The sequence below is a fragment of the Lithobates pipiens genome, unplaced genomic scaffold (genome assembly GCF_037356315.1).
Source record: "Lithobates pipiens isolate NorthernLeopardFrog02 unplaced genomic scaffold, aLitPip1_a1.2 Scaffold_1, whole genome shotgun sequence".
In the NCBI taxonomy this organism is placed as follows: domain Eukaryota; kingdom Metazoa; phylum Chordata; class Amphibia; order Anura; family Ranidae; genus Lithobates; species Lithobates pipiens.
The window spans coordinates 50,720,671-50,746,380 of NW_027507685.1; the positions used below are offsets into that span (position 1 = coordinate 50,720,671).

Sequence of the window (25,710 nt, forward strand, 5' to 3'; positions counted from 1 at the left end):
TTACAGTGTTGGGCTTTAAATTTGCTGGAGGACAACACTAGCTAGGTGATTTGATTGCCCAAGCACAGACCATCATATGCATAATATACCAGAGATCAAGAAAGTATAAAATTTACATATCTAAAGAAAAATCCTCAGCTACACAGCCAGCAGATATGAGATGGCCGTAGGGTTGGTCATGCACACATTTTCTAATTCTAATGAAATCTACTAGATTCTTCCAGCCATGCATGGATAGATAAATCGCCTACTGCGATTACTGTATTCTGACAGCTGGCACTGGCAGAATACCCAAACAGCTATATCTGGACTGGATGTAGCTGCTGTTCAGCTGACAATTTTCTGCACGCCGCCTTCAATTATTCAACTGAAAGAATTTTGCTTGATCCGATTTTGGGTGGAACTCCGCATTAAGAGAGTTCAGACATTGTAACAATATTTTTATCAGATGCAGACAAAGTTGCCACAATATTGATCTGGGTATATCAGGATACTAAAAATGTCCAGTACCAGATGCAAAAAAGCCACAGGTACACATTTAGTGAACATTCAACACAGCAATATTGTCATGATTAACACCACAAAAACACAACTGTCATTGCATTTTTTAAAATAAATTCTAACGGAAACAAAAAAAATAAAAATAAAAGTTTTATACCAACATGTTGGGGCATCAGCATTTCCTGATTTAAAAGCATAAGCTGCTGGTGAAACAAAGTTATGAAGCCACGAGTATGAAACTAACATTTTTAGCCCACCTGTACATTTAGAAGACTGATTAGTAAAGATTAGGAGTTGAAGGAAATGCAGTTCAACCGGAAAGTATCCACAGTGCTTCACTTCTTCCACATTTTGAAAGACGCTTGTTTGAAATCGCTGCAAATTTAATAAAAAAATAAAATAAAATCATAAGAACATAAGTATTCACAGCCTTTGGTCAATACTTTGTTGAAGCACCTTTGGCACCAATTACAACTTCAAGTCTTTTTGAGCATGATGCTACAAGCACACCTATTTTGGGCAGTTTCTCCCATTCTTCTTTGCAGGACCCCTAAAGCTCCATCAGATTGGAAGAGGAATGATGGTGCGCAGCCATTTTTCAGATTTCTCCAGAGATGTTCAATCAGGTTCAAGTCTAGGCCAATCAAGGACATTCACAGAATTGTCTCATAGCCACTCCTTTGTTATTTTGGCTGTGTGCCTAGGGTCCTTGTTCTGTTGGGAGATTAACCTTTGTCCTAGTATGAGGCCCAGAGCGCTCTGGAGCAGGTTTTAATCTTTCCGTCAATCCTGACAAGTCTCCTAGTTCCTGCCACTGAAAAACATCCCCACAGCATGATGCTGCTATAACCATGCTTCATTGTAAGGATGTTATTGGCCAAGTGATGAGCGATGCCTGGTTTCCTCGAGACATGACGCTTGCCATTCAGACCAAAGAGTTCAATCTTGATTTCATCAGACCAGAGAATTTGTTTCTCACATTCTAAGATTCCTTCGGGTGGCTTTTGGCAAACTCCAGGCGGGCTGTCATATACCTTTTACTGAAGAGTGACTTCTGTCTGGCCACTTTACCATACAGGCCGGATTGGTGGAGTGCTGAAGAGATGGTTATTCTTCTGGAAGGTTCTCCCCTCTCCACAGAGAAATGCTGGAGCTCTGTCAGAGTGACCATCAGGTTTTTGGTCACCTCCATGACTAAGGCCCTTTTCCCCCCGATTGCTCAGTTTGGCCGGGCAGCCCACTCTAGGAATAGTCCTGGTGGCTCCAAACCTTTTCCATTTACAGATGGAGGCCACTGTGCACATTGAGACCTACAATGCTGCAGAAATGTTTCCGTACCCTTCCCCAGATTTGTGCCTCAATACAATCCTGTCTCGGAAGCTTACAGACAATTCCTTGGACTTCATAGCTTGGTTTGTGCTCTGACATGCACTGTTAACTGTATAGACAGGTGTGTTGCTTTACAAATCATGTTCAATCAACTGAATTTACCACAGGTGGACTCCAATCAAGTTGTAGAAACATCAAGGATGATCAGTGGAAACAGGATGCACCTGAGCTCAATTTTCAGTGACACGGCAAAGGCTGTGAATACTTATTTTTTTCAAATAAATTTTCAAAGATTTCAAGCAAACTTCTTCCAAGTTGTCATTATGGAGTATTTGTAGAATTTTAATAAAAATGTTATTCATTTTGGAATAAGTCTGTAAGATAACAAAATGTGGACAAAGTAAAGCACTGTGAATACTTTCCAGATGCATTTCTTAAAGTATTTGGACACAAAACTACAAAAACAGTCTAACAAAGCAAAAGTTATTACCAATTAGAATACCAAATTTTCTTTTTAAAAAGAAAGGTTTAGTACCTTTAGCCAAATGGTATATTCTGCAGCCATGTGACTGCACAGCCTCTGTACTTCTCTTCCAACAGCAGGGGGCGCGTATGCATTGTGGGCAGGCAGGGCATGACATCACACAGCTGGAAAGTGTGTTCCTTGTGTGTGCGCTGCAGCTTTGACAGTGAGACTCTAAGGGGAGCGTGGCCGCTAAAATAATTAAGGACGATTCAGGTACAGTGTCCTGCATCTCCCAGCAGTAATTCAAGGGAAATCGGCAGAGCAGGGCTGGGTGGGTCATAGTGCCTGTAGGAGATACAGGCACACCATAAGTTGGCACGATGTCCTGCATCTCTTAGAAGCATTAGAAGATGCAAACTGACCACTCCAGCATTGAAGGGGAACTGAGGATCACCAGGATTATAAACAGATAAAAATAAATACACACTTTATTAGGAACTAGGTGCATATCCTGCACATATGGAAACCTTGCTTTTGTTTAAAGTTTCAATCATTTGATTTCCATTATACTTACCAAGTCTAGCGCAGAGCCTCCACCTAAATATTCCATAATGATCCATAGTTTTGTGCCCTAGAAGAGAAGAACTTGTTAAGTTTCATGTCTGAAAAAAGAAAAAAAAAAAAAAAAAAAAAAAAAACTATTGCATTAAAAAAGTAAATACTTGTGCCAAGTTTTTATTGCTGTCCATGACAGTGTTACAATATTTCACATCACTTCAAGTCTCTGCAACAAGCTTTATATGAAACACAGCAAGAACCTTTTCACAATCAGCTGCAGGGGGCACGTTAGCGGTAAAGCTCGTTATAGGTGCACTTTTCCACCGCTAGCGAGACACTTTCAACCGCTGTTAGCGGCCGAAGGGTTAAAAGTGCCAGTGTTGAGGCTCTGCCGAAGTGCTTTGCAGGCACTTTGGCAGCACTGCCCGTTAATTTCAATGTGCAGGTGTTTTGGGAGCGGTGTATAGACTGCTCTTGCACCACCCCAAAGATGCTGCATGCAGAACTTTTTCTAACGTTCAGCAAGCGAATAGTTTTGTAGTCTGTGTGCCCCAGAGAGATTACTCATCACTTCAGGCATCTGACAGAAAGAACGCTCCCCTTGTGGGGACACAAACAAAAACCTGACAAATGTTCTAACTTCTAACCCTTCCTCACTCTGAAAACTCCAAAAACCGGGTTTGACTTGACCAAAAAAAAAAAAAAAATAGGATTTTTATTACAACTTACCAGTAAAAAATCCTTTTCTTGGAGTACGTCATGGAACACAGAATATTAATTACTTAATGGGTTATAGGCCGCCTTCAGGTGTTGACACTGGTTATACCCAATCAAGGAAGTTCACTCCCTATATAACCCCTCCTTCCTTCCTTCCTTCCAGGAGCACATCAGTTTTTGTAGCAAAGCAATATACTTAATCCCAAAAGAGGGGTGGGACCTCTGTGTCCCATGATTTACTTCAAGAAAAGGTTTTTTTTTTTTTTTACAGGTAATCGGTAATAAAAATCCTATTTTCTTTATCGTACATTTTGGGACAGAGAGCCTTAATTACTTAACGGGACGTCCCATAGCAAGGCTACTTGAGGGGAGTGGGAGACAACCAGCAGGGTACCCACAGACTTGAGGGCTTATACTGCTGCCTGCAGTACACTGTGCCCGAACGCGATATCCTCATACCCAATTACATCCACCTGATAAAATCTTGTGAATGTATGCACTGAAGTTGCAGCCTTGCAGATCTGAGCCATGGAGGCCTGGTGACGCACTGCCCAAGAAGCACTAACCGACCTGGTAGAGTGTGCCTTAACTTGAAACGGGGGAATCTTACCCCTTAAACCATAAGTTTGAACTATCACTTGCTGAATCCATTTAGTGACAGTGGATTTCAATGCTGCCTGTCCTTTCTTAGGACCCTCTGGCAGAATAAACAAGACCTCAGTCTTTCGAATCTGAGCAGTTGTCAGATTTTCACTGCTCTCACTGCTCATTTTCACTGCTCTCACCACATTAGGCCAATGTAGCGACTTCTTCCCTGGAACATGGTTTTGAAAAAAGCGATGGCAGGACAATATCTTGTAGGGGTGCAATGGATCTTCACCGATTCGTGATCCGAAGGGGTCACCCTGCTCGGATCGGCACATGCCGCGATCTCGGCCTTCGGAAAGGCCACGGCTTTGGCCTAGCCCCGAAGCGGCGCCCATCTTTCTACACCCAGGCCGTATACAATATGATCGCTCTGACGGAGCGATCACTTGTAAACAAACTGGTGTCATGACGCCGGTTCCTCTCTCCCCTCTCTGTACTAATCTGTACAGGGGAGAGATCGGATGGAAGCAGCAATTTCCAGCCATACCCTGCGATGCCCATCCATACCCAGCCAATATTACAGTGGGGGAGATTGTGGATATTACAGTGGGGACTATATGGTAGTGGAATTTTCACAGGTTTTTGCAAATTAAATTATTTGCTGATCCGAAAAATGATCTGAGACTCTGATCCGAGGAACGATCCGACCAGTGAGTTTTTTGATCCGTTGCATCCCTAATATCTTGGTTCAGGTAAAACCTGAAACCACTTTTCATAAAGTCTGGATGAGGGCCTACCACTCTGTCCTCATGACAAATCAAATATGGCTCTTTACAAGAAAGAGCAGCCAATTCAGAAACCCTCCTTGCTGAGTATATAGCAACCAAAAATACCAACTTCCTTGTCTGGACTAGGGGAATATGTTGTATTAGTTCAAATGGCTGTTTTTTGTAACAGACAACAGTTCAAGCCCCAAGGGTTCAAGGGAGGGTTGTCGGGCAGAATAAGCCACGTCACCCCTTGTTTAAACCCCCGGACTAAATAACGAGTAGCAAGTGGTCTTTTGACATAAGAGCGATAAAGCTGAGACGTGACCTTTAATAGTACTCAAGGCCAATTTCTAAACCTCTTTGTAGAAAGGCAAGAATTCTGCCTATGATATATCTTCGAGGGTGCCAACCCTTGGATTCACAGCAGGAAACGTAAGCCCTCCAGACTCTAATATTTAGTTCTGGAAGCTGGCTTCCTTGCACTAATCAGGGTAGAGATAACTGACCTGGAAAGCCCACGCCTTCAGAATGTGGGTTTCAATAGCCAAGCCGTTAAATTTAGAGACCGTAAGGTAGGATGGAATATCGGTCCCTGTGAGAGCAGATCTGGCTGTAGTGGGAGGGACCATTGGCCTTCCACTGCCATCTTTACGATTTATGCATGCCTTGACCTTCTGGGCCATGCTGATGCCACCAGAATTAACAACTTTCTTACCAGCTTGATCCTGCAAAGAAGTTAAGGCAGCAACTGCATAGGGGGGAATGCACAGATCAGTGAGAACTGATCCCATGGGGTCACCAACACATCCGTTCCACATGCAAATGGATCCCTTGTTCCGGCCACAAAGTTGACTAACTTCATGTTGAACCTGGACGCTAGAAGATCTACGTGCGGAGTCCCCCATCCTTGGCAAACAGCCTGAAATATGTCAGGGTGAAGAGACCATTCCCCTGGGAATAACTGCTGGCGACTTAAGTAATCCACCTGCCAATTCTCTACTCCAGGAATGAAGACTGACGAAAGGCATGGAACATTCCTTTCTGGCCAAGTTAGAATATGGTTCTCTCTGCGCTCACAGACTTTTTTTGTACTTTTTTTTATTATTCTTCATCACATAAAGGATACACTTGCAAACATAGTACAAAAACAATTTCTTATACATTTATCAAAACATCTCTTATGTCTTTTACTGTAAATGTATCCTCTCTCCTCTCCTCCTCCTATGCTACAAACATTAAACCAATAGTACCGATTTCCATGATGAAGAAAGGTTTTTTTTTATAGTTTCCTGTTCTTAACAACTTTACATAATTACACTTTTGCACAGTCCAAAGTAAGATTCAGAAGCCTAAGCCAGCCTATTTAACCCTTCCCCGGTATCCCATCTGGATAGAGATCTCGGTCCATCCATCTGCCCCATTCTTTTATTTTCTTACATTCTCTCAAATACTCAGCACATCGTTGGGATATTCTCATGTATCCATAAGGTCAGTCCACCTCCTCCAAATCTTCATGAATTTACCCGCACATCCTCTGGCCGCATATGCGAGTTTGTAAACCGGTAATATCTGGTTAGTGTTTTCCACTGGTTCAAAGGAACTGGTGTGGAGTGTATCCACTGCATAACAACCATTATCCTAGCGTAATATAACAAAAGGCGAAGGAATTGTTTGATATGTGCCCAAGTCCACATCCTCAAAGACCGCCAAGATACACCACTTTGGGCTGCAGATATTGGGTAGGTCAAAGTTAGTCCCAATAAATTAAGTTACTTGTGACCAAAATGGTCGTATCCTTTTGCAGGCCCAAAGCATGTGGAGCAAGTCACCTGTATGTCTGTCAGTCTATTACACATTTGTGACAGGTAGGGCTGTTTATTTTCTGCATATGAAGAAGCCGCAGAGGGGTGTAGTAGACTATGAAAGATATGCAGCTGTATCATTTTATATTTAGCAGAGTAGTGACAATGTACGCATTCATAAGTTTCTCCCAGTTAACATCGGAAAGATCCGGTATATCTGACCACCAGTGATTTTTTTTAAAGGCTGTAGCTGACTAGAGTCGTGTTTCCCTAATAATTTATAATACCCAGAGATCAGGCCTGCATGTTCAGGATGTAGTAGTGCTTCCTCTAGTGGAGAGTTTTGAAAAGATACATTTCGCAGTCCCAGCTAAGCCATAGCTGCATGTTTTAAATTGCAGGTATCTGAAGTGCCAAGTGGCTGGCACCCCAAACTCAGCTCGTAGTATTGAAAAAGGATTTAAAATCCCCCTGGTCATATAGCTGGTGTATATATTTCAAATCCTTCAGAGCCCAAGAGGAAGCATCAGGTAGGTCCAAAAAGTGAGGGAGAGTGGGGTTACACCACACGGGGTGATTGGGGGACAGACGGCGTGTTCCCTGCACTCAGCCGGAGACAGCGTCCATATTTCTCTAGAGAAACCTTATGTATGTGCCCTCTACATTCCTAGTTCTTCGAAAGATTAAATTGAGGGCCTCGTAGGAGGAAAGAATAGCTGCTTCTGCAGCAGCGTTTTCAATCTGGCGGAACCACCATCAATGTATGTAGACAAGCTGTGATGCAAAATAATAAAGTCAAGTTTGGCAGCGCCAGTCCCCCCTGAGCTGTAGATAACTGCTGTGTTTTTAAAGCTATTCTGGGGTGCTTGGGAAACCATAAGAAAGTCGATAGTAGAGAGTCAATTTCTTGGAAGATCTTTTTAGTGACATACTGGGCTATTCGCAAGAAAATATAAGAATTTAGGCAAAAAATACCATTTTAACCAGTTCCTGACCAGCGCACGACGATGTACGTCGGCAGAATGGCATGGGCAGGCAAACAGGTACGTCCAGTTGAATTTTCCGCCCTGCCATCGCGTGTGCGCAGCCAGTGGCACATGCCGGTCGGGGCCCCCGTGACTTCCAGTGATTGGAGCAGAGATCAGTGTTCACTAGCACACAGCCCAGTCCCCCACAGTTAGTAACACGCCCCTAGGACACACCTAACCTACACTACCACCCCCTGGTTAACCCCTTCACTGCCAGTGTCATTTACACAGGAATCAGGGCATTTGTATAGCACTGATTGCAATAAAAATCGCTGATTGCCGCCATTACTAGTAAAAAAATTTTTTTTTATAAAAATGCCATAAAACTAGCCCCCATTTTGTAAACGCTATAAATTTTGCGCAAACCAATCAATCATTTATTGCGATTTTTTTACCAAAAATATGTAGAAGAATACGCATCGCCTAAACTGAGGAAAAAATGTTTTATATATATTTTTGGGGGATATTATAGCAAAAAGTAAAAAATAAAGATTTTTTCCAAAATTGTCACTTGTTTATAACGCAAAAAATAAAAACCGCTGGGGTGATCAAATACCACCAAAAGAAAGCTATTTGTGGGGGGTGGGATTACGTCAATTTTGTTTGGGAGCCACGTCGCACGACCGGGCAATTTTCAGTTAAAGCGACGCAGTGCCGAATTGCAAAAAGTGGTCTGGTCATTGGCCTGCAAAATGGACCGGTCTGAAAGTGGTTAAATAAGTTTACCCTACCCATCAGCATCAATGGCAGGTTTGCCAAACTCATTTTGCTTTTAAAGGAGTCTATACACGGTAATAGATTGTTCGCAATATAGGTGGAAATCGGTAATTGTATCACGATTCCTAGATATTTGAACCTAGAGGTCATCTGCAGAGGGCAATCCGAGGGTAGATCAAATGATAGAGCATGGTCAACTGAGCAAACGTTCGATTTAGTCCAATTTATTTTAAGGCCTGAGAATTTACTAAATTCACCAATTATCCGAAGCATAAAAGGGATCGTGACTTGGGGGTTAGATAGATACAACAGCATATCATCCGCATAGAGTGATATGCATTCTTCTAGGGTGCCAATTTTCATACATTGCATATCTAATGATGCTCTGAGTAATCTGGCTATGGGTTCTATAGCGAGCATGAATAATAGTGGTGATAGTGGGCATCCCTGTCGAGTACCTCTGTGTATAGCAAATGATTTAGAGATTATTCCATTAATTCTGATACGGGCAATAGGCTGGTTATACAATATGGTGATCCAAGAAAATGTCTTCCAAATCCGAATTTCTCTAATATATAGAAAAGACAGGGCCATTCAACAGAAACAAATGCTTTGTGAGCATTGAGAGAGACACCACTGCTCTGGGGACTGATAAGTTGTTGGGAGCTTGAAGATTGGTGAACAGTCTACGTATGTTACTATACATAGATCTGCCCGGAATGAAACCGGTCTGATCTGAACTTATCAATGTTGTAATTACAGAGTTTATGCGGGAGGCTAAAATTTGTTAGTACTTTTAAATCTGTATTAATGAGATTGGCCTATAAGATTCACAATAAAGGGGGTCCTTGTTGGGCTTAGGTGATCAATACTATTTAGAGCCTCTTTCATAGAGGGAAGGCTGTTCTGCGTGAAAATAGTGGAATAAAGTTTGTGTAGTCGCGATATCATGGCCTCCATGTTCCATATACCATTCAATAGGGAGACCATCAGGTCCTGGGGTCTTACGTTTACCAAAAGTTTTTATGGCCTATTCTATTTCCTCTGTGGAGCAGTTTCCTCCAGAGCTAGTTGTTCCTCTAGGAGAGTGGGAAAGGTAATAAAATCTACATATTCATACGCGCTGACAGACTTTTGGTGCCCCTTTGGTGATTGCTATAAGCCACAGCTGTGGCATTGCCGGATTGAATCCTGACAGGACAATCCCGCCGTAACCTGAAAGTCCAGGCCTTTAGAGCCAGACGTACTGCCCAAATCTCTAGGATATTGATGGGCAAGATCCTTTTGGTTCTTGACCACTGTCCCTGTACAGTTGTCTTTTCTAGTACTGCTCCCCAGCCTGAAAGGCTGGCATCTGTCGTTACCACTTTCCAGATGACTGGTCTGAAGGATTTTCCTTTCAGCGGTTTCTGGGTTAGTAACCAAGTCAGGCTTTGGGACACTCTTGGGGACTGCTGCATTGGCAAGTCTAAAGCTTGATTTTTTTTTTGTTTCAAGCATACAGGATACGGTTTTGCAACAGTCTTGAATGGAACTGCTTCGAAAGAAGCCACCATGGCTCCTAGCAACCTCATGCAAAGTTGAATGGAGGGATCACAGTTTGACCTGACCATCCGCACCAGCTCTCTCAGCTTTTTTAGCAGTATTAACGAAGATTTCTTTAGGTTGAGAATCCAACCCAACTCTTCAGATAATTGGTTGTAGTGCGTACGATTTGCTCCAAATGAGCCACCGACTGATTAGTAATAGATCATCTAGGTACACTACGACTGTGCTGCCCTGTGCCCTTAACCTGGCTAGAGGTGGAGACAGCACTTTGGTGAACACCTGGGGTGCTGTGGCCAGCCCAAAGGGCAGGGCCACAAATGGGAAATGCTGCTGTTCTAACTCGAACCCGCAGAAACTTATGATGAGCTGGAAATATAGGGACATGCAGATACGAATCCCTGATCTCCATTGATGCCAGTTTCCTCCTAGATGGATAGAAACTACTGACCTGAGTCTCCATGCGAAAGCAGTGGATCTTCAGGAACGTATTTAGATTTCTTAGATCTAGAATGAGTCTGACATCTCCATTTGGTTTCGGTACCATAAAAAATAAATAAAAATAAAGTAAAAGTTTGAATAAAACCCCAAATCTTGCTCTTTTGTGGGGATCTGTATGATCACCCCTTGAGATATTAATCGGTCTAGCGCCCGAAACAGATTGTCTTTTCTCTAGATCCTTGGGAACGCTTGACCTCAGGAAGCAAGACTATGGAAAGTCCCGAAATTCCAGCTTGTACCCCAGAGTTACCGTCGAGAGGACCCATCTGTCCTGAATTTCTTATTTCCAGACTTCTGAAAACTGCAGAATTCTTCCCCCCCATCTTGGTAAGAGGGGTTGCCTCTGTGACGAGGCTTTAGGATTCAACCCCAGGACTGCGTTTCACTGAGATTTTCCTTTTGAGTGATGGCAGAGGCCGTCGCCCCTGCCTAGAGGCATTTGTACTTTCTTTTGACTGATAGAAGTACTTTTCCCACTAGAAATTGTTTGGATATATTTGTCCAAGCCTTCTCCAAATAGTCGCTCCCATGAAAAGGGAGCCCAGTTAGGAAGTCTTTGCAGCTTTGTTCTTCAGCTGACCAAATTTTTTTTACCACAGGATTCTATGCATATGCATAAGCGTAAGGCCTAGTAAATAGAATCTTTAATAGCATCTATGGCAAAGCATAAGGCTTTTGGCAGTTCAGCCAAATCCTGAGCGTGTAGTCCATTATGTGTCACTTACCTGACACAGGAGCCCGCGAAGTCACCGCTGTCCCCTGTAGTCCACCGCATCCATCTTTTCGGGGAGTCTCGCTGCTCCGCCGCTGTCATTTGGCGAAGCCGCAATGATGTCACTGCGGTGCATGTGCACGGGAGACGCCACTGGCGGCATATCGCCGTTGACCGCGATGCGCTCAGCGTGCCGCTGTCTACCGCACATGCGCCGTAGACAGCGGTGCCTGTCTTTCGGCAAATATCTCCTAAACCGTGTAGGTTTAGGAGATATTTCTTGGACCTACAGGCAAGCCTTAATCTAGGCTTACCTGTAGGTCAAAGTGTGTTGTGAGGGTTTACAACCACTTTAATCGCTGAAAAAAGTCATGACATTTAAAGGTCAAATTCAGCCTAGTGCTGGGAAAAGGGTGTCATTCCTGTATCATGAATGCCAGTTTGCAACCCTCACATGTCTCACAGCTCGTATCCTTGTGCTGTAGACTGCTTGTTTTCTCCTCGACAGCCGAGGAGAGAGAGTGTCACAGCTGTGTTGTGTTTGTTTTTAGCCTGCCGTGCATCCTCATGGACGTTCACGGCATCGCGCTTAGGCCCCTCCCTCTGAGAAAAAATTCTGCCCCTCTTTACTTTTAAAAAGTTACCATGCTTGTGCATGGCGTTTTCAGGTCCACCAACCCAACCGGGGGGGGGGGGGGGGGGGGGGGGGGGGTTGGGGTGTAGTGAGCAGGGACCCAGCCAACAGAACAGCAGGCACGGCAGTGAAATCAGCCACAGTTAAAACAATTAGCGGTATTAGTGGGACCTCTGCGGCGGGGGCTTAATGTAAGGGGGGGGGGGTACAACGCTGCTGTCCCCTTAACCCTCTGGTCCCATCAGGGGGAGAAAAAAACATTGCAGATTTCCTTTACCTTGAAAGTCTCCCTCTACAGCTGCTGCACCAGAGAAAGACTGAGCTTTAGAGTTAAGACAACAAAGTATGTGCATCGACTCCCTTGAGTGGAGAAGGCATGACAACATTTTCTCCCTAATGGAAGAAATACATAGGTGTTTTTAAATACCAAAAGTTTCTTTCCTTACCTTATCGCCACAGGATTTTCTGAATTAACAGACAATCCAGTCTTCACCCATCACGGCGGGCTGCGTTTAGCAAAATTTCAAGGCCCGGGTCGCTAAACCGGGGTTCGAATTCCCTTGGACTTGTAAAAACACCCCATCAGGAAGCTTTAGGTAATGTAGCAAGACCTAAGCCCTGGGTTCCTGGGGTCTAGCCCTACAAAGAGGCATTACAGGCAAAACCTTGTGCGGATACAAGGCCCCGGGTACCATCCTTTTAGGCCTTCGTGGCACTTTGGATGGGTATGGTCTTTATGGAGGCTATTTAAATCCAGCATGGATCCCTCCAGTGGAGCTCCTCAGAGCACATCTTGAATCGTGACCAACACCTTAGACACTGGCAAAAAAAAAAAACTGATGGGCTTATATAGAAAGTGAACTTCCTTGATTGGGTATAACCAATGTCAGCACCTGAAGGTGGCCTATAACCCATACATTAAGGCTCTGTGTCCCATGATGTACGATAAAGAAAAAAGGATTTTTGTACCCACAGTAAAATCCATTTCTCCGAGATCGACGGACACAGCACCTCCTTAATCTTGACCATTAGGTTATATTAAACTTGGCTACACCCCATGGGCCATCCTCAGTCAGTATGTAAACCCCTCCCTGCGCCATGTATTCAGTTTAGTAGCAAGCAGTAATATAAGTATCAAAAACTCCATAGAGGGGTGGGTGTTCCATCACTATGACCAAGATTAAGGAGGTGCTATGTCCGTCCATGAACCAAGGAGAATATTGGATTTTTGTACTCACCGTAAAATCAATTTCTCAGAGTTCAACTGACACAGCGCCTCAATCTCGACCATTGGGACGTCCAAAAGCAGTGCCAAAGAAAAATGAGGGGAGGGGAAAACAGCCCAAGGCTAAACACAAGAGCCTTAAGCGGATTTGCTGGAGCCCCATCTGAAAAATAAAAATTTGAAGAAAAAACCCCCCCTCAAGAGGGCACCCCCTCCCCACGAACAGCCTGCAAAACCTTGCACCAAAAAGAAGCATCCGCAGAGGCAAAAATATCTACCTTTATAGAAATTAGTGAAGGTATGCACCCGACGACCAAGTGTCCGCCTTGTAAACCTGTGATATTGATGCTAGATGATGGAAGGCGCAAAAAGTACTAAGCGCTGAGTAGAATGTGCCATTACAGGGAAAAAGGAGGAACCTGACCTTTAATAGAATAGGGGACTTTGCAAGAATTTTATTGGGAAAAGGAGAATTGGGGCCCCCTGAAGCGGATGAACTCTGCCCCCCCCCTTTTGGTACAAAAAGGCTGAATACGTGGATCCACTTGACACTCACAAAGGAGGTCCACGAAGCTGGAAACCAGCAAAGATTGCGCCCCCCACCCCAGTTATGGATGAGGGCAGACCTTCATGCTGAGGGGGTCTTTTCTGCGGGATTGGAGAAGTTAGTGCTAGACTTAGACCAAGATTGCTTGGAACTTCCTAAGGAAGACTTGAGAGATCTGTTTTCCTTGTCCGCAGTCCCGGGAGCCTGGAAGAATGTGTTGGCTGAGAAGGAAGGCTCACGTTTAAAAAGGGGAAGGGGCCTTGTAGACTGTGGCAGGAACGTACTGTTCCCCCTGTGACACCCTTAATGTCATCCAGGGTAGCCCCAAACAAGCGATCACCTTGAAAGGGCAGAGCTTTCTTTGAGGCTTGGTCTGCAGACCAGTTTGACAGCCACAGCACGCATCTAATCACTACCACTGAAGCAGAGAGTCTGGACAGCATGGGAGCCTCCATTTTTAAAGTCTCCTGCACTACAGTAACAGGTGCATTCACCAGCGGTTTTCCCCTTTGCTGCTGCGGCCAGTCGCTATCGGACAGATCAGACTCTGATTAGACAGATGAGACAGACTGAGCAGAAGACAGAGGATGCTTTCTGCCAGGCCTTTGAATGCACGCCACTTGCACCCGAGATACTAGGGACTCTACGGCCACCGTCAGCACAGCAACAGGAAGCTGGGGTTCCGAGTGACCACGCGCCCGCAAGAGGGGATCAGTGGGAGAGATTCAACACAAAGGCTCCATGGAATAAGGGAGGCCATGCAGCACAAAATAACTTTTGGCACTGCTCTAGACCTCCCCCTACTAGGGTGCTTGCTGGTAAACAGAAGGGGGGTCCCCTATATTAGAGATAGAGATATCTATCAGGAGGAAGATCAGGGGACCCCAGAAGTTCTGTAAATCACATGATCCGCTCGGCCTGTCTCTGCACAGCTCTGTCTCCAGCATCGATCCAGACTAAAGGAAAAATGGCTGCCGTGACATCATGAACTGCACCAACATGGCTGCCGGCCAAAGACCAAGCAGACTAATGGAAAATGCCCACCAAATGCTGGCAGATCTCAGAGTCCACAGAAGCCTCCGCTGCGCCCTGTGCATTGGGTCAGCCACCGAAACAAACAGCGAGTCTGACTTCAGAAAGGGAGCAGTGGCAGACAAATACACCTTAAGAGCCCGAAACACGTCCAAAGCGTGAAGGGCCACTCCGTTAGGGTGTTTCGGCTTAGGACACAGATAGCAACACAAAGTCCTCAATAATATGAAAAGCAGAGACCGCTTTTGGCAGACAGTTGCGGACGCAACACCACCTTATCCTTGTGGATAACCAGATAAGGCGACTTGCAAGACAAGGCCGCCAGTTCCAAAACCCTTCTGGCCGGTGTGATGGCCACTAGAAAGGCCACTTTCTGGGAAAGAGTCAACAGGGGACTCTCCCTGATATTTTCAAACTGCGGTTTTTGAAGCGCCGATAACACCAAGTTCAAATCAAAAATGGGTAACAGTGGACGCACTGGAGGGACTACATGTCACACCCCCTGAGCAAAGGTACTCACTAATGAGTGAGACGCCAGAGGTCGCTGAAAAAAAAAAAAAAAAAGGCTGATATTTGCCCCTTAATGGTGCTTCACGCCAATTTCTGGTCTACTCCTTGCTGAAGAAACCGCAAGATCTTGGATATAGAAAAGGAGAGTGGATGCCATCCCTTCTCACACATGGAGATGTAAGCTTTCCAGGTACGAGGATATATCTTCCGAGAAGATGATTTCCGTGACCTCAACATAGTTGGGATCTCCGAGTCCGACAGACCCCAGTTCCTCATCAGCTGGCTCAATAGCCATGCCGTTAAAGCCAGCGATGGTAAAGCAGGATGGAGAATCGGACCTTGGGACAGAAGGTCCTCTCGTAACAGCAGTCGCCATGGGGCGTCAACCAGGTGCACTAGGTCTGCGTACCAAGGACGCTGAGGCCAATCTGGGGCGACCAGAATCACTGGGATCCACTCGACTTTCACTCTGTGGAGTAGACGTGGTAACAATTTCAGTGGAGGAAAGGCATAGATCAGCTGGTACTGATACCACGGAGCCAAAAGCGCGGCTGTCGCGTCTGCCCACGGATCTCTTTCCTGGAAATAAACCTCGGTACCTTCCAATTGAGACGGAAGGCCAGAAGATCCATGTCTGGTGTGCCCCACCTCAGGCACAGTAGCCTGAATACCTCCGGATGCAACACCGATTCTCCTGGGTCCAGCATCTGGCAACACAGATAGCCCACTTGCCTGTTCTCCACTCCCGGGATGTAAGTGGCCGACAAGACCTATGCGTGTTGCTCTGCCCACCGAAGTACGTGAGCGACCTCCCGTGCGATGGCTGAGCTTCTTGTTCCCCTTGGTGATTGACGTATGCCACAGCCGTGGCGTTGTCTGACTGGATCCTGATCGGACGCCCCTGAAGTCTCATCGACCATGTGGAAAGGCACAGCCTTCGCTCTTAGCTCGAGCAGATTGATCAGCAACTTGGATTCTTCCACCGACCAGACACCCTGAGCCGACTGAACCCCCCATCATTCCATCCTAGCCGGATAGGCTGGCGGGCGTTGTGATCACGGTCCACTTCAGAGGTAGGAACGGCTTCCCGGACTGAATAGCCGGGGAACTCAGCCACCAGTTCATATTTATACTCCTAGGGAACAAACGCGAAACTGAAGCATTAAGGTAGTTGGAGGCGTTGAGTATCAGCATGCCAACCAACTGCCCTGCAGGCAGAAGCATAACCCAGTTGTGTCAGAACTTGTTCTGACACAAAGTGGATGCAAAACTAATTCATGAAATTTGAGCTGTGCACATACATCTGTAGTGTTTTTCCTTTCTCGTCAAAGCACTATGTCCTGCTCTGTTCTTCTGTTATCAGCCTGATAACTTTTGACAAGTTCTCCAAGAAGGGAGTGTGCCGGGGAGGTTGCTATAGATTAGCAGACTATTAAACTATTCAGACACGCCCTGCATGTGTGGGGAGGCTGTGTGTGCACCTTTCCTCCAATCAGCTGTCCCACAGTGTATAGCAATAATCCACTCCTACAGATTAATTAGGAAGCGAAAAATCTAACAGGACGTGCACTTTATGAACCGTATACAAAAAGGTGAAGACAGTAGATATACATGTAAAACTTACATAGGGATATTTATTTCATCTCTGTATCATCTGAGGCGGTTCACTTCACTGGGTATATATGTGAGGGTTTACATCCACTTTAATGATTAACCTGTTCCCATCCATAACATGTGCAGTGGCAAAAGGGTGGGCTGCAAGATGCACATATGCGTCACTTGGTAGCTGATGTTTCTCTGCTGAATGGCACTCCCAGCACAAGAGTCCAAGCTGTCCAACATAGCTCAGTCCCCAATAATGATCGACAGCTGGCAGAACCGTCTCCTGATCATGTAACCATTGTGAAAGCCAATCACAGTGGTTATATAATTGTTGATCTTATTCAACCCCAGGCATACAGGCCCTGTTAAGGGATGCTGTCGCTGGGCAGGAAGAGGTTAAAAAAAGTTTTGGCTGCAGTTGGGCCGATTTATAACTTGCTCTGGGATGGCGTCAGAGAGGCACACTGCAAAGACGACTCTTCTGCTTCTGATATACAAAGCGTAGTATACGCAATGCCACATTACAACAGTAAATGGAAAAATACTACCCTTCCCCTCAACTATCTGTCCCAGTGACCATCGCAGAGGCCTGCATCTCTCCACACTGCAAAGGTGAGTGAGAAAATACCATGGACCACGTCTTAAATTTTCTGTCAGCTGTTATAGATGCTGACCACGGTCATTTAGCCCAGAGAACTGCTGCAGAAGCAAGCACATGCTGCCAGCAATGGGTTTGGCCTGGCACTCAGTTCTGTTAGTACACTTTGTATACCAGTGACATTTGTACCCAAGATAAATAAGGAAATATTTTAGACAGAAAAACGTTTCTATATTTAGCAATTTCAACATTTGTCACAATCAAGCCTTTGTAGGAACATGTATTTTTCCAAATTATAGGGCTGTCTGTAGTTGTCCACAAGTGACAGCTAATGAATTTGACGGCTAGTGATTACAAGAGTGTTACGCAGCCCCATCACACTATTTCCAAATACACTACTGCAGAATAGCAGAGCTGGAGAAATCCAAAGTTAGCCATCGCCTAACAGTCATTTAAAGGGATTGTAAAGAGATTTATTATTATTTATTTTTTTAATGTTATACTTACCTCCACTGTGCAGCTCGTTTTGCACAGAGTGGCCCTGAACCTGGTCTTCTGGGGTCCCTCGGTGGCTGTCTCTGCTTCCCCCGCAAGTACTTCTCACGTTCATGCGAGCTCCCTCGCATGGTGAGAAGCTATAGCTGCTCACTATCACTCGGCCCCACCCCCCCGGTGGGCCGCATCGTTGGATGTGATTGACAGCAGCACGAGCCAATGGCTGCGCTGCTTTCAATCCATCCACTCCAGCCAATCAACAGCCAGGCTGAGCAGCGAAGGGGATGTCAGAGGCGAGCGCGGAACTTTTGAGGGGTTAGGTAGAAACGGGGGGAGGGGGGGGCGCCTGCACTGTCAGATGTTTTTTCACCTTAAATTTTTTTTTATTTTTTTTAACCTTCACAACCCCTTTAAGGAAAGCATACACATTTCATTAACCCATAAAAGCTGTTTGGGGGGGGGGGGGGGACATAATGTGAATGTCAGGTGGGCCCATCCATTAATGTTTTTAATTTTAGAGAATGCCAATGGGTAAGGGTTTAGAACTGCAAGGGCACACAAAAAAAAAACAAGTGTTAAATAATTAGAGCAGCAGTGGCTACTTTATTCATTAAACATACTGAGTTACTGAAGTTTTTTTGCTTTGCTTTCAACATACCGTATCTGCAATGAATTGCAGATGGAGACTACCAGGATCTAGATCTTACTCTGAATGGTTTAAGGTTATCAGTGGTGTACCCCAAGGTTCAGTGCTGGGACCATTTATAAATGATATAGGGTCTGGGATCAAAAATAGGATTTTTGTACTCACCGTAAAATCCTTTTCTCTGTAATTCACCAACCAACACAGCTCCTAACAAAATGGGTTGTTAGCCCTATCACTGGAGATTACTAGGCAAAGTAATACAACACTTCAGAACTTTTAGTTCCGCCCAGGGGGCGGACCCTTATGGCAAGCACAAAAATCCTATTTTCTCTTATATTCCCCGACCGACACAGCTCCTCTCTAACAAAATGGGACGTCCCCAAGCAGTGCCAAACGAGGGGTGGGAAAAATAGCATTAAAAACTTCATCCACCATGGCAGGTGGATGAACTAAACCCACAAAAAAAAAAAACAAAAAAAAAAAAAAACAGCAGTGCGTGGAAAAAAAAAACACCACAAAACCACAGGGTATCCTCAACAGGAGTGATCCCCAAGACCGCAGTCAAATGCAACAGTGCAATAACATAACAGTACTGCGTTTTTTCGAAAAACCAGGAAAAATTATCAGCTGCATATTCGATTGCTACTACACGGCCGCCTGCAAAACTTTGCGGCCAAAACAGGCATCAGTCTGTGCACTGACGTCTACCTTGTAAAACTTAGTAAACGTATGGACAGGTGACCAGGTCACCGCCTTACACACCTGAGCGACTGACGCTTGGTGTCGGACGGCCTAAGACGTTCCGATTGCCCTTGTGGAGTGGGCCGTGACCGGAAAGGGGGGCACCTGCCCCTTCAAGGAGTAGGCTTGTACTACGATCTGTCTGATGCACCTGAAAAACGGTGGCCGACGAGACCGCCATGCCTTTGTTGGGACCAGCTACTGAAACAATGAGTGACTTCCGAAAGGGAGCCGTGGCAGACAAATACACCTTCAGAGCCCTAACCACATCCAAAGCGTGAAGGGCCACCTCTTTAGGGTGCTTTGGCTTAGGACACAGTGATGGTAATACAATGTCCTCATTGATATGAAAAGCCGAGACCACCTTCGGTTGAAAGGACGGTTGCGGACGCAACACCACCTTATCCCTGTGGATAACCAGATAGGGCGACTTGCAGGACAAGGCCGCCAATTCCGAAACCCTCCTGGCTGAGGTGATGGCCACTAGAAAGACCACTTTCTGGGAAAGAGTCAAAAGGAGAATCTCCCTGATATTCTCAAACAGCGGTTTTTGAAGCGCCGACAACACCAGGATCAAATTCCATGGGGGTAGTGGTGGACACACGGGAGGGACTACGTGTTGTACCCCCTGAACAAAGGTACTCACTAAGGAGTGCGATGCCAGGGGTCGTTGGAAAAAGACAGTCAAGACTGAGATTTGCCCTTTGATGGTGCTTAATGCCAATCTCTGGTCCACTCCCTGCTGGAGAAACAGCAGGATCCTGGATATGGAAAAGGATCGCAGATGCCATCCTTTCTCCTCACACATGGAGATGTAGGCCTTCCAGGTACGATGGTATATCTTCCGAGAAGATTTCCGTGGATTCAACATAGTTGGAATCACTGAGTCCGACAGACCCCGGTTCCTCAACACCTGGCTCTCAATAGCCATGCCGTTAAAGCCAGCGATGGGAAAGCAGGATGGAAAATTGGACCTTGAAATGGTAGGTCCTCTCGCACCGGCAGTCGCCAGGGAGCGTCTGCCACCAGACGCACCAGGTCTGTGTACCAAGGACGCTGAGGCCAATCTGCAGCAACTAGTATTACTGGGATCCCCTCGGCTTCCACTCTGCGAAGCAGATGTGGCAACAGTTTCAGTGGAGGAAAGGCGTAAATCAGCTAGTACTGATCCCACGGAGCCACCAGCGTATCCGCCCACGGATCTCTTGTCCTGGACACGAATCTTGGCATCTCCAAGCTGCACCTCCAAATACAGAAAGGTTTCTTTGCAGTAAGAGCTGTGAAAAATGTGGAACAGATCCCCACCAGCGGTGGTTCTGGTAAGCTCAGTATATTGCTTTAAGAAAGGCCTGGATTATTCCCTAAATGTGCATAACATTTATAGGTAAAGTTGATCCGGGGAAAATCATGGTTCGGCGGGGGGGGGGGGGGGGGGGGGGATTTGCTGTAGCAAATTGGATCATGCTCTGCTGGGGTTTTTCACCTACCTCTGAATCGACTGTGGGTATAGAATTGGGTATATGGGATTGTATGATTTTTTTTGTGGTTGAACTGGATGGATTTGTGTTTTTTCAACCTATGTAATTACAAGGAGGCTAGGTTTCAGCAGAGCTGAGTGCTCTGACAGAATGGTATTTCTCCTTTCTAAATCTGTCTAGAGTAAAGAATCAAGACTGGTGCTCTGCTTTTGCTCATATGGTTAGCTTGTGAATGGAAGCTGGAGGGTTCATTTTAGTGCACTGCACTCATCTACAATTTATGAGGATCGCACTTCGATTCTGCTACCTGGAAATTATTCCAACACCACAGATGATCACTAAACTAACGTTTTTTTTAAATGAAAGAAACCCAAATAACCAAATCAGCCTTAGAACCTGGCAGACTAACCACTAGCATTGGTGTTCTTTACAATGTACAAATGCCCTGCTACATTCTTACACCAGCAGTGGTGGGGGGACACCAACGGTCCTTTTGCACACATTGCAGACCCATTCACACCTTTGCATGGGTCTGCAGAGTATTCCTTTATTAACACACTAGTCTGCAGAATATAGTTCAAGCTGCCACATAGGAAAAATTATCTATACAGGAAATGGAGAGTTTCATGCAGTAAAATGCATGCATTTTACGGCAGGGAAATTAAAAGGTTAAAATCTGACAGGGTTTATGAAAAAAGCTGCTTGGTCAAAAAATTAAAAAGACGCAATATAAAAAAAAAAACACACAGATGTAGTGCTGTATGGACTCACCTGAGCGTATCGTATTCAGGCAGAAAGTTGCACAATTTTACAGCGATTATGTACAGGTCAAAAGGTCACCAATGTAAAACAGCAGAAAAACACCTGTAATCTGCCTATAAAGAAGCTCATATTCTTTGAGCTTCAGCCATTTTGGTTCAGGTGGCAGAATGCTCAGATGTAAACACGGGCCATTTAAAGCGGTAGTAAACCCGCAAATTTTTTATTTTTTTTTCTTTAAACCTGCAAAGCAAAAGGCATAATGAGCTAGTATGCACCGCATACTAGCTCATTATGAAATACTTACCTTAGAACGAGGCCCCGACATCTGGCCCGATCCACGCCGAGGGAGCTGACATGCTCCCTCGGCGTCTCTTCCGGGTATCGCGGCTCCGGCGCTGTGAGTGGCAGAAGCCGCGATATCGTCACTCCCGCGCTTGCGCACGGGAGATTTCAGTCCGGCCGGACGAGCGCTGCCGGATTTTCATGGCGAGAACCCCCTTGTGCGCATGCGCCGCTGCAGTCAGCTGCGCATACCGAGGGGAATATCTCCTAAACCGTACAGGTTTAGGAGATATTTTTTTTTACCTACAGGTAAGCCTTATTATAGGCTTTCCTGTAGGTAAAAGTTAAAAAATTGACCATACAACCACTTTAAATGAATGAGATTTTTCTTTTCGTGCATTTTGGAACGTTTGAGATGAGCCTTTACGAGCGGAAAACACTCAGGTGTGAATGGGCCCTTAGTCCCGTTCACACTTGGCTATTTGAAATATGACAGAATATCTGCAATTCCGCCTGCAATTCAAAATTGTGCATTTAGGAGCCATTTTTCTTAACCACTTCGCGCCCAGGCCAGTTCTGACATTTCTCTCCTACATGTAAAATTTTTTGCTAGAAAATTACATAGAAGCCCCAAACATATATTTTTTTTTAGCAAAGACCCTAGAGAATACAATGGTGGTCGTTGCAACTTTTTATTTCGCACGGTATTTGCGCAGCAATTTTTCGAACATGTTTTTTTCGGGGGGAAAAGACAGTTTAATGCTATAAAAAAAAAAAAAAAACACGAATCAGTAAAGTTAGCCCATTTTTTTTTTCATAATGTGAAAGAGGAGCATACGCTGAGTAAATAGATACCCAACATGTCATGCTTCAAAATTGCACCAAACTTTGGTATTTAAAAATCCCCATAGGTGACGCTTTACATTTTTTTTACTGGTTACATGTTTTGGGTTACTGAGGAGGCCTAGAGCTAGAATTATTGCTCTCGCTCTAACGTTCGCAGCGATACCTCACGTGTGGTTTGAACACCGTTTTCATATGTGGGCGGGACTTACGTATGCGTTCGCTTCTGTGTACGAGCTCACGGGAACAGGGGCGCTTGACTTTTTTTTTGTTAATTTTTTTTTTTTGTTTGACACTTAAAAAAATAAATTTAAAAAAAAATTGATGACTTTTATTCCTATTACAAGGAATGTAAACATCCCTTGTAATAGGAATATGGCACGATCGGACATATTTACAGTGAGATATGGGGTCAATAAGAACCCATATCTCACCTCTAGGCTGGGAAGAAAAAAAAAAAAAAAAAAAACGATCCTGGCTTCCTAGGCAGATCGGCGCCGTTAATTTGAATACAGAGGCCGGGCGTGACGTCATAACATCGCGCCCGGCCTCCGAACGATCATAGCGACTCCGGGGACAATCAGGTCCGCCGGAAATCTCTATGGTAACTTGCGGGGGCCGGCGGATCCTGTGACCGACTCCCGTTGGAAGCAGTGAGTTGGTACAAGCGTCCCCTCCCGCCGCCCGTAAGAACGATCAAGCAGTGGAACAGCCGCTATGATCGTTCTTATGGTGCAGGGAATCGCCGGCTGAAAACGCAGAATATCTGAATGATGTCCGTGGCCTCAGGCATTCAGATATAACCACCGAAAGCCCATGACGTCAATAGACGTCGTATGGGCGCCAAGTGGTTAAAGGCACCGCAAACAGTGCAATTTTGCAACGATTGATGCATGACGCAGTTGCAGCAGAATGCGCTTTTAGAAAATCATGAAGCTCATCACCCAAAAAAAAAAAAAAAGGAGCTGCTTTTGGGTGATAATGCATATGGCAGCCAACTGAAGTGAACAGGCTGCCCTATGCGCAACATGCGGAAACACATGTAAATCACACTTTAAAAAGTCATAAGCGGGAACGCTAGTTTAATGTCTGTTTTTTCATGCTGTATGCAACCATTTGGTCATGGAAGTCCATATGTTGCCTTCTGAATGCTTTGAAACTATCCATGACGCTCAAGGAAGATAGTCAAAAATTATAGGGCTACTGCAGGTGATACATAGTTTCTCTTTTAAAGGCCAAGACCCCATAAACACTTAGATTTTCTGCAGACTGTCTTCAGATTTACCAAAGCCATATAATATGAGGTCAAACCTTAAAAGTCTCTATTTGTATGCAATCAGGCAGGCCCTTGTACTATATAGTTTTGGTAAATCTAAAAAGACAAAAATCTGCATAAAATCTAAGTGTGTATGGGGCTTAAAGTGGTTGTAAACCCTTACAACCCACTTTGACCTACAGGTAAGCCTAGATTAAGGCTTACCTGTAGGTCCAAGAAATATCTCCTAAACCTATACGGTTTAGGAGATATATTTACCTGAAGACAGACACTGCTGTCTTCAGGTAAATATCGAGTGATGTCATCGCTGCTCCGGTGAATCACAGCGCCGGAGCAGCGAGACCCACCAAGAAGATGGACACTCGGAACTACAGGGGACAGTGGTGACTTCCCTGGCTCCTGTGTCAGGTAAGTGACACATAATGGGCTACTATGCGATGCACAGTAGTCCATTATGCTTTACCTTTGCAGGGAATGAAAGAGGAAGTAAACCCATCAGGGTTTACTTCCTCTTTAAAGTTCATTTCCCCCCCCCCCCCCCCCCCAAAGTACAGCTTCCCCATGTACCAGTACGCCATTAATATACCTCTGAACAGTTCTAAATACTCGCGTGGATAGTAAATACCTGAAATATATACCGTATATACTCGAGTATAGGCCGACCCGAATATAAGCCGAGGCCCCCAATTTACCCCCAAAAAAACTGGCAAACTTATTGACTCGTGTATAAGCCAAGGGTGAGACATGCCTGTCCATCCCTGTGTGTGTGTCCGTCCATCCCTGTGTGTCCGTCCATCCCTGTGTGTCCGTCCATCCATCCCTGTGTGTGTGTGTCTCCATCCATCCATCCATCCCTGTGTGTGTGTGTCTCCATCCATCCATCCATCCCTGTGTGTGTGTGTCTCCATCCATCCATCCCTGTGTGTGTGTGTCTCCATCCGTGTGTGTGTGTGTGTGTGTGTGTGTCTCCATCCGTGTGTGTGTGTGTGTGTGTGTGTGTGTGTGTGTGTGTGTGTGTGTGTGTGTGTGTGTGTGTGTGTGTGTGTGTGTGTGTGTGTGTCCAGCCTACCTTTGTCCCGAGCCTCCGTCCCGTGCCTTGCCTCCTTGCCTCCTTGCCTCCGTCCCGTGCCTTGCCTCCTTGCATCCGTCCCGTGTCGTGCCTTGCCTTGCCCCCGTCCCGTGCCGTGCCGTGCCTTGCCTTGCCTCCGTCCCGTGCCCTCTTCGTCGGCGGCCATTGTAAAGTTCAAAAGCTGCGCCGCCGCCTTCGCCTGTGATAGGCGGAACACTGAATTTCCCAGCAGCCTGTGTTCCGCCTATCACAGACGTCGTATCATCCTCGTCCGTAGTACGAGGATGATACGATGTCCGTGATAGGCGGAACACAGGCTGCTGGGAAATTCAGTGTTCCGCCTATCACAGGCGAAGGCGGAGCCGGAGGCGCGGCTTTTGAATAGAATGGCCGCTGTCTGTCTGCTCGACACGCTGATCGAGCGGGCAGACAGCGATGACTCGAGTATAAGCCGAGGGGGGCACTTTCAGCCTCAAAAAAGAGGCTGAAAATCTCGGCTTATACTCGAGTATATACGGTAATGAAAATTGCAGCTGCTGTACACAAAGCACTCTTCACTTGAAATCATACAACAAAAATTAAAGCGCAAGCAACAGTGCAAAAATATCAAATTATCCAATGTGAAAACAATCAAAGATCATGTTAATGAATATTGCAAAACGTCCCAATAACAGTGTTCTTGTGCTCCAAACTTTCACTCTGTGGTGTGACACACGCCCCTCCTGTGTCCCCACTT

General features: G+C 45.5%; 1 protein-coding gene across 2 annotated transcripts in view; it reads right to left on the reverse strand.

Annotated features, from left to right (window-relative positions):
- STK26 (serine/threonine kinase 26) overlaps positions 1-25,710 on the reverse strand; it is a 179,823-nt gene that overhangs the window by 71,340 nt on the left and 82,773 nt on the right. For both annotated transcript variants that reach the window (XM_077493978.1, XM_077493977.1), the window contains one exon: positions 2,871-2,927. In XM_077493978.1, the coding sequence (XP_077350104.1) occupies positions 2,871-2,927 (57 nt within the window). The remainder of the gene's footprint in view (positions 1-2,870; positions 2,928-25,710) is intronic.